The 14929-nt window shown below is 42.4% G+C and overlaps 1 protein-coding gene across 3 annotated transcripts in view; it reads right to left on the bottom strand.

The window, feature by feature from the left end:
* The window catches only part of LOC144940036 (aryl hydrocarbon receptor-like), a 93081-nt gene that overhangs the window by 24221 nt on the left and 53931 nt on the right, over window positions 1-14929 (bottom strand). For all 3 annotated transcript variants that reach the window (XM_078866748.1, XM_078866749.1, XM_078866750.1), the window contains one exon: window positions 8631-8716. In XM_078866748.1, coding sequence (XP_078722874.1) covers window positions 8631-8716 — 86 coding nt within the window. The remainder of the gene's footprint in view (window positions 1-8630; window positions 8717-14929) is intronic.

The following is a 14929-nucleotide window of genomic DNA, read 5'->3' as shown; positions in this document are numbered from 1 at the left end:
AGTATGAGGGTCACCAGAGCCTGCGTAGCCGATATGGGCTTAATGTAATGACACGTATAATAATTATCAATGGAGTTAATAATGACCATGAATTGGACCCATAGACTCACGTGACTGCATTGTAGGCCACGGCCATTAGTAGAGTAATCAATTGAGGGTACATGGCATCAAATTCAGTACGGAGATTGAGCAAGCAGGGGAGGTTTCTTCATTAGGGCGATTGGGCGACGCACCACCAATGTCATTCAACCACAAAGTCACGCTAGCCGTCACTGTGCCTCTGGATATAGTCCAATCAGCGTCATGCCACGTTCTGTGGAGTACCGCCTCTTTTTGGGCGATTTCACTCCGGCTGAGAATCGCCCCGAGTGGCCCCATAGACTTACATTCAAAGATGTTTTTTTTCGAACGGGGGGCGCTGCAATGCCGTCTCTATGGCTTCCGGGAGGGCTCGCACTAACGTGCTTACGTCATCATACGTAAGCACGTTGCATCCAACAATATTATTTGTCGCCACCTAGTGGAATCTTTAATAAAAGAAACTTGAGTGGATTGTATTAATAGTGAGTATAGAAACAAACAAGATGTATTGTAAGAGTCACTTTATTTTTCATTAATATTAAAGAAGTGAAGTTGCCTTTACATGCTTAAGCTGTTAATTTATCCTTTGCATGGGTGGACCTTATCCTTATAAATCATCCAGACATTTGCCCCCCCTGAGAGATTTTGCAGGAGCCGCCACTGTGAGCAAGTGAGATGAATGTGTAACGTACGGTCGATTGGTGTGCATCTGGTCAAAATAACAGATGCACGAATGCTCCGCAGAACACTTTGAAATAAAGAGTTGCAGTTCCACAACCCTCTGGTGTCCATCGGTGGTGGAGTCGCTCAAGAGAAGGGCAGAACACAGCGCAGAGTATCCACTCGTCGCCTCTGAAATCGTCTGTTACTGTTGTCTTCATTAACCGGCCTGTCCCCTCGTTACAATCACGGACGGAGAGGTACAGGGCGAGCCAGTTACACCTGCAATATGATTAAAGTCTCCGCACTTTACCGCAGCACAAACTTAAATAAAATCCCCGCGTAAAGACATGAAAAGTACCATGGCTGTCCACACCACGAAGGCCAAAGTGTGAAAATGTCATGGCCGATGCTAACCACCCGAAATGGGTTCAATTCCATGAGAAGAAGAGGTTCTTTTCAGCTTGGTTCCACAGGTCATAAGTTCATCTGAAAAATTTGAATTTGATGTGCTGTGCTTAGAGTTGCTATAGATGCTTGGCAATTCCTGATGGAGTAAGGATTTCATTGTTTCAGGCATCGTTATGTTTTCAGACTATTGGAATGTACAAATTACCTTTTTGGAACTCACCCAAGGATCCGATGTGCCGAGGTAAAAAAACGTTGAACAAATCACACATTTTCTATTACAAAAAACATTCAATGGAGGGGTTTTCGTTGTTTTGTTTACAAAACAACAATGGTAAATTCATTTCATTATGAGATCAGAAATGGTATAATTATCATTTTACGTGTTCAATGGGGTCTGAAATGTAAAACGCATGACTATTCATCCATGGAAACAACCCTTCAGCAACTTACATGTACAGTACCCTGATGAAGCTGATACTTTGTTTACCATTCCCTTGTTAATAGTGAACATTTGACAAGTTGTATTCATCGGATCATTGGTTATGTATGAACATGTGCAATTTAATTGTGTCATTCATTGAAAAAACTGTACGATTAGGCATGAATGTACTTTAAATAATTTCAATTTAACAATTTAATGGCTTTTCATTAACACGTGCAACCAACGGACTCAATGTTGCCTGTGCATGTGAACACATTCATGAGATAAGTTTAACAGGATGATGTCACTGCATTTCTATTTTGTTTTAAAAACAAGACGTACAAGAATGGCTCAGACATTCAACATCCTGTTTTTTTGATGCACTGTAGCCAATGACAAACATACACCGCTGTAATGTGTTTTGCTGTTTTATTTATGAACCGCACATCAGAAATGTTCTCTGTATTAAAATTAAACACAAATGTCGAACATTAATATACAGCAGGACCGTGAGAGAGATGGGGATGGCTTTGAAAGGCCTTCGTCCAGCGGTGGATTGATGATCAGAATCAGAATCTTTATTTATCCTGGAGAAATCCAATAAGCTATGAAGCTCTTTCATCGCAGATGGCTGATGATGACGGCGATCATGAACAAGAGGGAAACAAAAATCATTCAAAAATTTGACTTCTGGGTATGTTAAATAATAACGTCATTGAAAATAAAAAAAAATATTTTTAAGATAGAGAAACCATGTGCTAAGTCGCAAGCACATGTAACCTGCTCACCCACCTATACTGGACATCTGTGGAAAAAGAGCTTTACAGCTCATCGGATTCCTCGTGCAGTCTAACTAGAGATTCTGATTGTGACGTGGTCGTTCATGGCCGCTTGCGCGAGTGCACGTGGGGGTGTGCCGCCTCCATTTTGACACCTCCACAGTACCAGGCCACGTGGCCATTACGGCAGACACTGGCACTCGTCACGCGAACGCACGCAGACAGCCGTGGGTGGGTGGGGGGGTTTAGTTCAGGTGCAGCTCGGCCACAACACAGGACTCAACAGCACAGTGGCGGACGCCGCAGAGGAATACATTAGCATTCATCGTTAAATAATTGTGTTTTTCTTTTAAATTAGCATATTTCTGGTATGCATCCCATTTTGTTTCTTTAATTATTTTTTTTACCAAGAAGCGCATGGGAGAATGACCAATGCGCACTTCCAAAAACCACAGAGTAGCACACATGCACGGTATTATAACATGATGCATTATCGCTAAGTCTCAAAAGAGATTTAAAAGTTAAAATCTGCAATTGCTGCCAACGTTTTGCTTTGCGATTTGAGAATTTTTCTCTTAGGTCATGTGTTACAAATTTCGTTGACAACATTATTTTTTCTCCACAGCAGCACGAGATACTGCCCTGAGCCACAGCTAGTACCACTGCATGCACATCTGTAACATTTAATGATGTATGTTTGTCCTTTTTTTTTACCAAGCATGTCCGTTGCTGTTCCATGACGATGAGGAATAACCCTAAGCAAGGACAGCCATAAATGCACAATTTAGCATGTGCCACCACCCCCCACTTACCATAGCAAATTCAATTACCAGACAGTGCCGGATTGTATGTATGTATGTATGTCAACTTCCTTCGTACTATATATAGTCAACCGTGATATATAATCGGAGGCGCGGGGGAAGGACAACAAACTAAACACCAAAAAGCAGTTCTAAAGAAATTTGTTTTCAATCTAGATTTAAAAGTGCATAGCTCCAGTGGCTTCCTAATATCGGAAGGAAGAGCGTTCCAGACGGTCGCAGAAGCGCATCTGAAAGCGCGCAATGCAATGGCCATTTTTGTTCAATGGTTAGCCAAAAGCCGCTGTGAAATTTAAATAATGATAATAGATAAATGTGCAACCATGCCATTTCTTGCTCATGCCACTCCTGGTGGAAAGGCCTCAGCTATTGGGAGCACTATAGAGTCCCGACAGAGATATTAATACCACTCTATTCACAAAATGTGTGGTATCGATCTGAACTAAATAAATCCAACAGCAGCATGCAAGTATGGGAAATAGTTAAAACTGCATTCCATCAGTCGTCAACCGAAACTGCACTTCACATTCTCTTCTCATGATGAATGGTAAAGGTCAGTGCTGTAGAGAGCTCAGTCCACTGCATCTCCAAGCCCTTCGCCTTCATAATGGAGTGCGAAACAGAAACTCACTGGCCAAAAGGATTTAGATATGTTCTAGCCATATCTGTCCAATTAGGGGCAGGCACCGTTGTGTAGAGGTGACCACAATGGATTCCGGGAGGTCACTGGTTCAATCTCCCGGCGTGGTAGTTGCCGCATCGGGCAGGTTCCTTCACTCTCTCCACCTCTATCTACCTAACAGTATAAATGGATACACCACAGTTACTTGAGCATACGGGTCACGAGGGATGTGGGTAAAATGTGGGAACTCCCTCTTCATTCAAGATGTCTGGCCCGCTTTAGATGAGTCGGACAAAATACTGTCTAAATGTGCCTCTCGAGAGGGTCTCTCTAGTGGGGTCCACTATTTGCCAGCAGTGGCATGAGCAGGCAATTTCAGGGCTGCCCCTTTACCTTTGTATACTTTTCAGCATTAATCAACTCGTAACCAGTTATAGGATAAGTCTATCCCAAAGGGCTTCCGCGACTATTCCACAACGTGTTGCGTTCTTCAGAAGAACTAATTATATTTTGTCCTACAATGTATTACAAAAAAAAAATCATCATTAAATATAGATAGTATCCATGCCACCATATACTGTAGTACATATTTGATATATGATTGAGTTTTTTTCCCCCCTTTGTTCTCCAAAAACGAATGAATGTGTTTTATTATTTTATTATTTCCCTTCTACGTGACTTTACCGAAAGAACCAATAATATGAATGAATGTGTGTTATTTAAGGGAGATCTGCCAGACCGTCTCATTCATCACCAGCCATGATCAATCTACTGCTGGATGAAGGTCTCCATAAGCTGTCACAGCCTTTCACAATTACCCTCCCACCACCCCAGCTATGACAAACCCTATCATACCTTCCCCTTTTTATGCCACAAACAATGCTGCTTTGTCACGGACCACTCCAATAAATTACATCTACAATAATAGTGCATGTCCCGTCCCACTACAAACAGTGCCTCGTGGAAAATGGCGGTGCGTTTTAATTACACTTCCTAACGTCCACGTACACAAGTAAGTGGTTCACACCAGGGGGCCGATGGCTCGGCGATATCAGAGATTCGGTTATGAGATTAGAACTAAGCAGAAAGCTCCTGATACATACATCCAGTTGACCAGTAGTTCAGCCGACAGATGGTGTAGGGTAAGCTGGCTAAACAAACAATTGCCTGATGCACAGCCTTAGACTGTTCCCAATAAAAAAGAAAACATCTGTCAGGGACTTCACCGTTCATCATCCTTCACATATTTTGCATCCATCCGTTAAAGTTGTACTTGGACAGTGATTGCATGCGGTACACAGTGCCAATATGCGAAGGTCATAAAATGTATGGCCAATACTGGGCAATCAGAAGCTTACATAAGAAGTTACATACGTATAGGTTATCACTATATTGTGAGTGTTTATCAGTAAAATAACATACGATCCAGAAACACAGACTTGCTGTTCCTAAAACAAAACGCAAGTGAGTCTATGAACGTGAACATGTGTCTTCAATAAATATTTATTACGTGAATCAATTTATTCAAGTGTGAAATGTTGTGACGTTTTAGCAACATTTTTGGAAGACTTCTTGATCCGTTGCTAGATTCGAGAATCCAATTGCCGATCTCCCAATGATCTTATGCGTGCCATCTATCCATCTCCACTCGTACGATGACTTGCAACCCTTCCTTCAAGGAAAGTTTTCTCGAGGTTACGTCCCATATTTTTCACATACCAAAAATTACACAAAGTTGCACCTTTAGATTTTTTACAGTAGGGTCTGCATCTCGCCAATATTTCTTAGGCAAGCGTTCATCTACGTCTCCATGCAGGAGATGTGCAACAATATTCATCAGGACCACATCTCAAAAGCGTACATTTTCATCTTGCTAGCAGTATAGCAGCATTAATTGATCGTTATTTGCATGGGTAAGTTGTGATGGAAAAAAAATACTTCTCACCAGCCAAAACTTTCGTACATTCAAGGTACCATGAACAACGGCTGAGTTATTCAATAATTTCCTTGAGTTAATTTTCATAGATTTTTTAAATCATAACTGTTGTCAGCAACTCTGATGTGGCAAGTGTTCTCTCCATTAATGAACATTGAGTTCTCGAATACAATTTTCAGAAAACATCTTCGAATGTTACTGTGAATGATCACCTGAGTGAGAGTGCGCATACTTTCCCACTACTACTACTTTCATTAAACTCTGTGTGGAACTGTCATTACATATATAATTCAGATAACACATTTGATAAGGTTCTTAAATAGCTAGGTCTATATATAGTGTAAAATCTGTACATCAAATACAAAATAAATGTGCATGTCAAGTTTTTAATCGGGAACAACAATAATGTAGTTCTTAATTTTTCATCCTGATAATATAATCAATTGATGAACTTACAGATGTTCAGTATACCAAGCTATTAAATTGGCAATATTTAAACACAGTCCAAGTTTCATGCATTGCTGTATTTATATGAAACAAGATGGAACCAGTCATAATATTTACGAATGCTCAAAATTACAGAATGCTGAACTTGAGAAGCTATCTTGGAGTAAACTCAACTGACTCATCAGTGGCACTGAAATGAACAAAGCCAGTGACCACAGTAAGCTATACAACAACTATAAACATTTTTATTTTATTTTACCATGTAAGGCCCACTGAGCTATATAACTTTTTTCAGAAGCCACCTGGCCACAAATGATAGCCGATGAAATGGCTTATCATGTGGAAAGTTATAACAGAAATATACTCCAATAAAGCAATATCCATTTGCTTCCATGACGCCAAAACAAATTATCCAGATGATGAACTTAACCTCTATAGAGCTGAAGCCCAAAGCATCCACTCATTCTCCAATACAACGGCCATCATGTGCCACTCAGTGGCAAGTGATATTACCGCGGCATGTTACCATGGCCAAGCCCGGTGCACTTTCAAGGCACGGTGGAATGGTAAACGTTCTCTGTTAAGGAGTCCCACAACAAGCCTCGTATGATATGCATTAGCACACATACATTACACACTCAAACAGAGTCCACAGTGGCTTACTCGATGCTGAGAAACTTGACAGCGAGCGGCTTGGAGAGGGATGGTTCTTATCCATAACCCGACAACCCATTGAAGTTATTTCCCCCATGCGCATAGGCAAGCGGTGTGCTGTCCCGTGGCTGTTATAGCAGAGCTTCAGGCCTTGGGCGATGTAAATACTGTAGCCGCATAATGGAATTTCCCCATTTGTTCATTACAGAACACTTGTCAGAGTGGATCACGTCAATGAAGGGCCAGCCTTCCATGGACAGTGCGCAAGGCGTGATGAAGGGACACACACATTTGCCAGCAAAGGATATTTATTTTGCTTGCTCTGGGAGACCTAGGCAAGTAACACGCAGACTTTTGAGGCCCAATTCATGAAGTGTTTTTTGGTTGAATACCAATGTTAACAAGAAATTCTGCAACAGCGACTCTGACTGATTCCTGCAGCAGTTTTATGGCATGCGTTTTCTGTGAAGAATCAGTAGAATCCCTTTCCACACTAAAAACCCAAAGCCAATCAGTGGCTGGGGGAGTGCCGATGGGAATCAGGGTCGTGGTACTGACATCAATATCTTGCCCCATTGACGGACAGAGCCAACCACTCAGGCCTCGTCCAAATCACAAAAACAAAGATTCCCAGTATAGCCTTAGTAGACTTTCGGATCAAGTGTTATTAGCGAGTAACGCCTATGAAGGCCGGCACGGCAGACGAGGCAGTGGGTGACCAGCAAAACACGCCCGACCGCCTATGTCTCCCTAGCGGCAATGTTTATACATTGCGAAAGGTACTCATTTGAGGCTCAGTCAACCTATGAGAAACCCAGTTCAGATAATCGTCACTTTCAAATAACAAAAACACACAAAAAACAATGTAACTGGTGTTGACAAAACATCTTTACCTGCAAATAAATCAGTTGCCATGACAATACACATCGCAAACATCACTCCCTGCTGTGAAAACTCAGCAGTACCCTCCTGAAAAAAGAGTCTTCAGCCTCAGTGAGGGTTTCTTGGGTAAACAAGCATAACAATAATTCTACGGTTTTACCACATGTTATTTGGCAAATGTTTTGCTTTTACAGAAGCTACCAGTACACTTTCTTACGGTAGTTTTTTAACATTTCATTTCGTCTGAAAAAACCCTTGAGATAGAATACCTTGCTAACAAGAGTGGCCTGGCTGTGAATTGATAGACACATAGCGAACAGGTAATGACATGCATACAAAATATATTGAATCTATCACCTAGAGAGTAAGTGGAACCGAGTTCATGAAAAAGCTTCCAGCACGTGGAGCGAAACGTCGGACACCATGCCGAACAACACGCTCGGTGCAACCCGAAAACACATCGGAGAGGTACGCTGCACAACCGTGAAAATCTATGCAGCGAGACCCAACTGAGGAACAGAATTAGAGCGCTACTTAAAAACAATGTTGGTGATGATGATAATGATGAAGACGATTATTGTGATGATGATGATAATGATGATGTCCAACATCATTCATTTTATACTATTAACTATTTTTATTTTGCCAGGTAAGGCCCACTGAGGTATATTGCGGTTTTTCAAATGATAGCTCAACGAAGCAGCTTATCATGTGGAAATTTATAGCAGCCTAATACTCTAAACGCATGTTGATTCTAAATGTGGAGGAAAAAACTGGAGGACCGGGAGGAAAATCCACGCGACCACAGACAGAACATGCAAACTCCAAATATACAGCAGGCGTCAGAGTCGGGATCGAAGCCACGACCTCCTGTAGACCAGGCAAAGTAGTTATTATATCGCCACTGTGTACCCACCTGCAAAAGGAGTTCACCCTCGGGTAGGACCATGTCGCTTGTCCCCGAGGCATCCTTGATCCGGTCACCACTGTTGCTTTTCAGGGCTAATTTAAGAGAGAGAGAGAAACAACGCCACAACAAGAAGTGATTCAGCACAACAAAAATGCATAATTTAAACGGACGTAAAATAATTTGCCCAGAAAAATGTTCACGAGCAGCATGTCCCTTCACAAGTAAATTGACAAATCCGCGCAGAACGTCTCACAGACAGACAGACAAGAGCAAGCAGCCAACCTTTAAGTGGACAAGAGCTCAATGTCAACATATGACCAGGACTCCCTTGCAACACATTCCTGCGGAGGGAGCTGGTAGGGACGTTGGGTTGCTCGGTCAATGGCCAGGGTCAACGGCGGCGTGGTGAATTCCGCAAATATGCCCGACTGTAAAGGCGGGCACAAGCCGGCGTGAGTAGGTTAAACGTTGAGTTTTATAAGGGCACCACGGGGTGACCAGCCCCTTCCCCACCCAGCCCCTCCCTGCACGACGGACGGACGGACACAATAATCCCCTGTGGGCTGGTGTAACCAGGAGGTTCCTACCAGTAAAAAGTGTATATTGAACTGGAATGGCTACTCGCTGGGAGTTTATTTTTATTGCACCAGGTGTGCAACGTTCCCCTCCACTTGCTGGAAGTACAACCCGAAAAGGCACGAGAGACTTTATTGTTCTTTATTTTAGCAAATATGTCGTCTTATCTTACATACACACTGCATCTATGGACGTTATTTATAGCCAGAATAGAGCTCACTATTAGAAAGATCATCTCTTTTTAAATCGTACATTCTGCATTTACCTTTCAATGCCACAAACAAAGCTGTTTCAATTATCCTAGAAATCTATTTTTATGAATATTAAACTAATTAACCACTTTGACATCACACAGAAGAGATGCAGCGTTAAATTTTAGAATGTTTTGTTACGTAACATGCTTTTTTATATTTGTTCACGTATTTATTTATTTGCTGATTATAAAGAGGGAATGGAGCGTAAATGCAATGAACTCACTAAACTAATGGCAAGGTAAAATACCACATTTCAGTTTCATTTATTAGGTATAGCGCTGTGAGCCATGCGGCTCTTGACTTGGGTGCAAACATGAACAAAGAACATCTTAAAGTGACTACGCGCAACAGAAACATCCAGGAAAAAACAGCAAAGTCTTCCAAAAAATTCAGTCGATGTGCATGCATTGGGTTCAAGCGGTGATGGGGTCAAGAGTACACGATGTCTCTGATTCGCCACAGTGGCAAGATGTTATCTCCCTCGCCTGGTATGCAGGAGGTCGTGGGTTTTATCCAGAACCTGACGCCTGTATATTTGGAGTTTGCATGTTCTCCCCATGGTTGCGTGGATTTTTCTCCGAGTCCTCTGGTTTATCTCTCCACAATTAGAATCAACGTGCGTTGAGAGTATTTGGCTGCGATACATTTCCACACAATGAGCCAATTCGTTGAGCTATATTTTTTGTGGCCCGATCACTTCTGAAAAAGAGCAACACAGCTCAGTCGTAGTTTAATAGGCTGACCTAATGTGATCGCCCATCACTAGTTTGACCTGAAGAAATATGATTTGTCTATAAGCTATTGCTCTTCCCTGTGCACAGCGTCGTGGTTGTTATGAAATGCCACATATTTGGCAGAAAGCTTTTGAACTGTCCGCGTCTTTTGGGGGCCAGCATGCCAACAGCGGACAGTGTTAGTCACAATGTCCCATCTGTTTACCCGCAATGTGAACTAATGCCCTTACAGTCCCTCAATAAAAAAGCAATCAGCCAACACCCTCAGGCTATATTTACCATAGTATTTCATTATGAGGAATACCTGTCATTAATCATTAGAATAAATAAAGCAATGTGGAAATTTATCTAATTACTAGAAATAAATTCCAGGTCAATATCAACTGTGCATGAAGGCTCAATAGAGATAGGCTCATCCAGGTTAATAATCAACTTCGACAAGGTCGCATAAAATTGCTGCAGCCTCAGACAAATGGAGAGCATGGCGAAAAGCATGCATGTCTTTGCATGTGTAGTGGGTTCAACTGAGTCACAGACGTATACTTGGAGGCAACACATTTATTTAACTCCAACACAAAGGGGTAACTTCCCCTAAAAGAATAACAACCTATGGTGGTGACCACCAGGCTAACTACACTAGTTACAACGTAACTGCTACTACAGACCGGGACCAACAGCTTGGGTCTGGATCCATGTGTTGGAGACTCGTTGATCGGAGAACGTAGAGTGTAGACGAAGGTTTCTTCAGGGTGAACAATAACCGCCGGTCCCTCTGGGGGACCCGGCTTATATTCTCTGCGGCGTGGCCGGCTCCGCCTTGGCCACGCCCACCTTCCAGAATCCTCGAGCAGGATCTGGACCCTAACCACGTGACCACCCCTAGCCCCCACTTGGGGCCCTTTTGTAGACTGAACTGGTCACGTGTCTTCTCGGGTCAACCAGAGTGCCATGGCCTTTAGTAACTTCATTCCTACGGCCGGCACTCCCACACCCTGTCCTGTAGGGCTGGCACTGCACGCCAAACGTGGTGCCGTCTAGCGCTATCAATCAGCGCTCACCGAGCTCCTCTAGGTCCGGTGTTACACCCACACCATTGTGGTGTCCGCGATGTCGTTACACCGCGCGCCGATCGCAACACAAGCAATCGTCTTCAGGTGAAAAAATACAGCAGGCGGACTGCTAAGGCATGAAGAAATATAGCTAGAGAGCTACTGCAGCCAAAGGTTATATACGTTTGAGATGGGTACAACCCAAGGGTAAGTGGGCGGGGCTAGAGATGAAATTTGCAAGTAAATGTAAGATCGCAGAGCTAGGTACAACTATATATTCCCAGCGGTTACGAGAAGACAAAAATCAGCCATTACAGTACTCTTGTAGACAACACGATCGAGTCTGAATCTGAATATGGCATACCTGTCAACCCCTCATCAGTGCCTACCTTATTACAAACCAATTCAGACCTAATTGGTCACCCCGTGCCCTTATAAATATCAACGTTCATGCTATAAAGTACCATCACATTGGAGAAACACGCACAAATAGACAAAACATGTTCAGCCCGTATTGAAACGGCTGTATGCCGTATGGACCTGAAAACTCAATTTCCCTGTCTAAGAATAGAGGTAAACCGTATGGGTTTACAGGTATGGTATGGAATGATCTTACGTGTTGCGTACACTTACGGCCATATCATGGTTACGCATATGCGCATGCGTGCTCGCGTTACATGCATCCATGGCCATCCATCTGTACACATATGCGTCTTTGATTATGCAAGCGCAGCATGGAGCTGATCGTTTTTACTCAGCGCAAATAAAGAACCCGTTTCTGACGGTAATCTGATTATCATATTTAATCTGCGGCACGTTGGACATAAAAAACAGCTCACGCTCAAATGTTGTAATTGTTTCCAACTTAGAGGAAAACCTCGGTTTTTTTGCTGGACACATCTGTCATAACTTGCTCTCGTTGCTCAGGTAAATCATGAGTAGAAATGAAAATCCTACATTTTCCATTCACAAAAATGGTCAATTGTTTTCATGGGCATAATGCTTATAGGTGTTATATGCATGCAGCCCATGTATAATTACAATCCTTCCATTTTCTCGAAGTATGCAAATAAATGCTGAAACATTCATGAGTTGTCTACAAAGCAGCACATCAAGGTATCTTAAAATAAGTAAATATAATTAGATAGGAATAGTTGATATATGTTATGGTTACTGCTTTGCCATCGTAAAATGATAACGTATGATTTAGTCTCTTTGGAGACTATGAGAAGTGAGATAATATACAACATTCAGCAGATAAATATGTTATAAACCCTACATGTGTTTGCAATTGTTTTCCTGTACATGTCTGCACATTGTTAAAGGCAATGTAATTGTTCATCTGGCTTTTGGAAATTATTCTTTAGGCATCTGAGACCAATTGTCAAGGGTGTGAAATGCGAACATTTGAATGATGCTACAAGGCACGTTGCACCGAATGTACTAGTGCATAGGTCATATATACATAACTCTCTACACTTGGCATCTGTGATGAAGAGCTTCATAGCTCATAGGATCCCTCCAGTCTAAATACAAATTCTGATTCGATACCAATTCATGCAAGTTGGCATAGAGGTTATACTCTTGAGGTATACAAATGGACACAACTTCAGAGTATGTATACATAGGGATATTATTGAAAGCAGTCTGGGATTAAAATATATATTTCAAAATAACTTTGAAGCCACAATCGTCCACTGTTATCAAAGACATTGTGTACCGTTATATGAATGCATCCTATGTATCATTATAATACTCCTATTAAATCTAGATTATAATACTCCTATTTCCAAAAAACAAGGCAGACAAATGCTAAAACATTGCTAAATTGTATAAATAATTACTGTAAAAGTTATACATTTAATATGTTTGTATACGTGCCAACGATCCATCTTGAGTTTAACCAGACTGGATTTTGTGGGATCCTTTAAAGATCTAGACAGTCTCATCAGTGAGCTCTTCTCGAAAGTGATGCTGCATTGGCTGGGTCATGTAGCCCACATACCAAGCAACTGCATGCCCAAGCAGCTTCTGTTTGGCCGGAGAGAAGGGGCTAAATGGACACGGCTTGGGCTAGAGAACAAAAAAGGGCTGATGTGGTACAAGAGGATGTAAAGCTGAATGGACTTGCGAATGACCGGTTCAAGTGGTGTCAAGATTGGTCTCTGTGGAGGAGGCTCGTGAAGGACGCTGCTACTGGGCAGTTGGAGGCAGCCGCCCTCCAACAACAGCGGAGGGCATGTGTGCGACGCTCACAACGAGCAGAGGCCGGGCAGCCAAAACCAATAACACATTGGTCTGTATTGTGACCTCCTGTCAACGAGTCTTCGACACTCCACATGGCCTCAAGGTGCACCTAGCCTGGCACAAGCGCCGTAGTGATCGCCCACCACTTATTGGTAAATGGTATTTGTCCTTGTTGTTGAAAATTAACACCTTGGGCACCTTTGCAAACAACGGTGTTCCATCTCGAGATATTTTCCAGGCGAACTATTTTAACAAATAACATGAGCACGGGTTGGCTAAATATGGTGCGAAAGAAGTTCAACATATATTTATACATACAAAGCCATGCAGTTCAAATAATGCATTGCCTAAAGAACAGAAGTAATTATTTCATGCATGTGTGGTTTAGCCTCGTGACAATGACCGATATACGCTGTGATAGGACGCTCACGCATGCTTAGCACTGCTAGCGCACTTACACTGCACCCACCGCTGGCTCTTTTATGATTTAAATATGCGGCATCTTTCCATGTTGTGGTTTCAAATGGACTCTTTGTGCACATGTATAGTGACGTATATTGGGTCACTATGGCGTTTAGCGCCAGCTACTGAAAGAATAGTGCAACTGTGCGTGTTAGAGCCTCTCTCTGGCACCAGAGTATGTATGGCATGGAAGGGGGCCCTAGGGGGCATGGTTCTGGTGACAGTCAGGGAGAGGGCAGTTGAGGACGTGACATTCTAGGTGAACCCGAGAGGGCATGTGACCAGGACAGTTTAATGAGGGGGGCCAAAAGGTGGCGAGAAGGACACGTGATGTATAGCCAAAAACCTTCTAGTAGGATCTAGAAGGGGGCGTGGCTGAGGGCGGAGTCAGGCCACGCTCAGGGGCATAAAAGAGAGGTCCCGAGTGCCGATGGAGGCTGTCTTCTGGAATAAACCCGTCGGTGCTACGTCTCTTCGATCCTCGGTCCTCAGTCTTCGGTCTTTACGCTCGGCATCGTGGGTCAGGCAGTGTGTTACTGACTGACCTGGTTATGTAGTTACCCCGTTGTAGTCTAATAAACGCGTTGCCTCCAAGTTCAAGTGTATGCCTCCGTAGAACCCACTACACATGTATAAACATCAAAATAGCTATATCCAGACCACTGCACCTTCAGTCAAATATATAAATTACTGGCAAAATGAATTTAAAAGTTACGTCAGCGCTGAAGTGTAATTCATCGACTACATATATAAGGCTCATTTTATAACAGAAAGTCATGAACCTATGATAGTCTCCTATGGGAAACTAAAATATTTTAAAGTAAATTGCTGAAATAATATCATGATACATTTTGCCTACATTTCAGTTCAAGAAAATGTTACATAAATATGCAAACATACATGATGATTATTTTTACAGCCATTCATAGAAAGTGAATTACTAATGTTTTTAAACATATTTTTAAAATAAAAGATAAAAGATA

The sequence above is a fragment of the Lampetra fluviatilis genome, chromosome 2, assembly GCF_964198595.1.
Source record: "Lampetra fluviatilis chromosome 2, kcLamFluv1.1, whole genome shotgun sequence".
In the NCBI taxonomy this organism is placed as follows: domain Eukaryota; kingdom Metazoa; phylum Chordata; class Hyperoartia; order Petromyzontiformes; family Petromyzontidae; genus Lampetra; species Lampetra fluviatilis.
The sequence above is the reverse complement of the archived record's forward strand: the minus strand, read 5'-3'. Positions and strand labels throughout refer to the sequence as shown.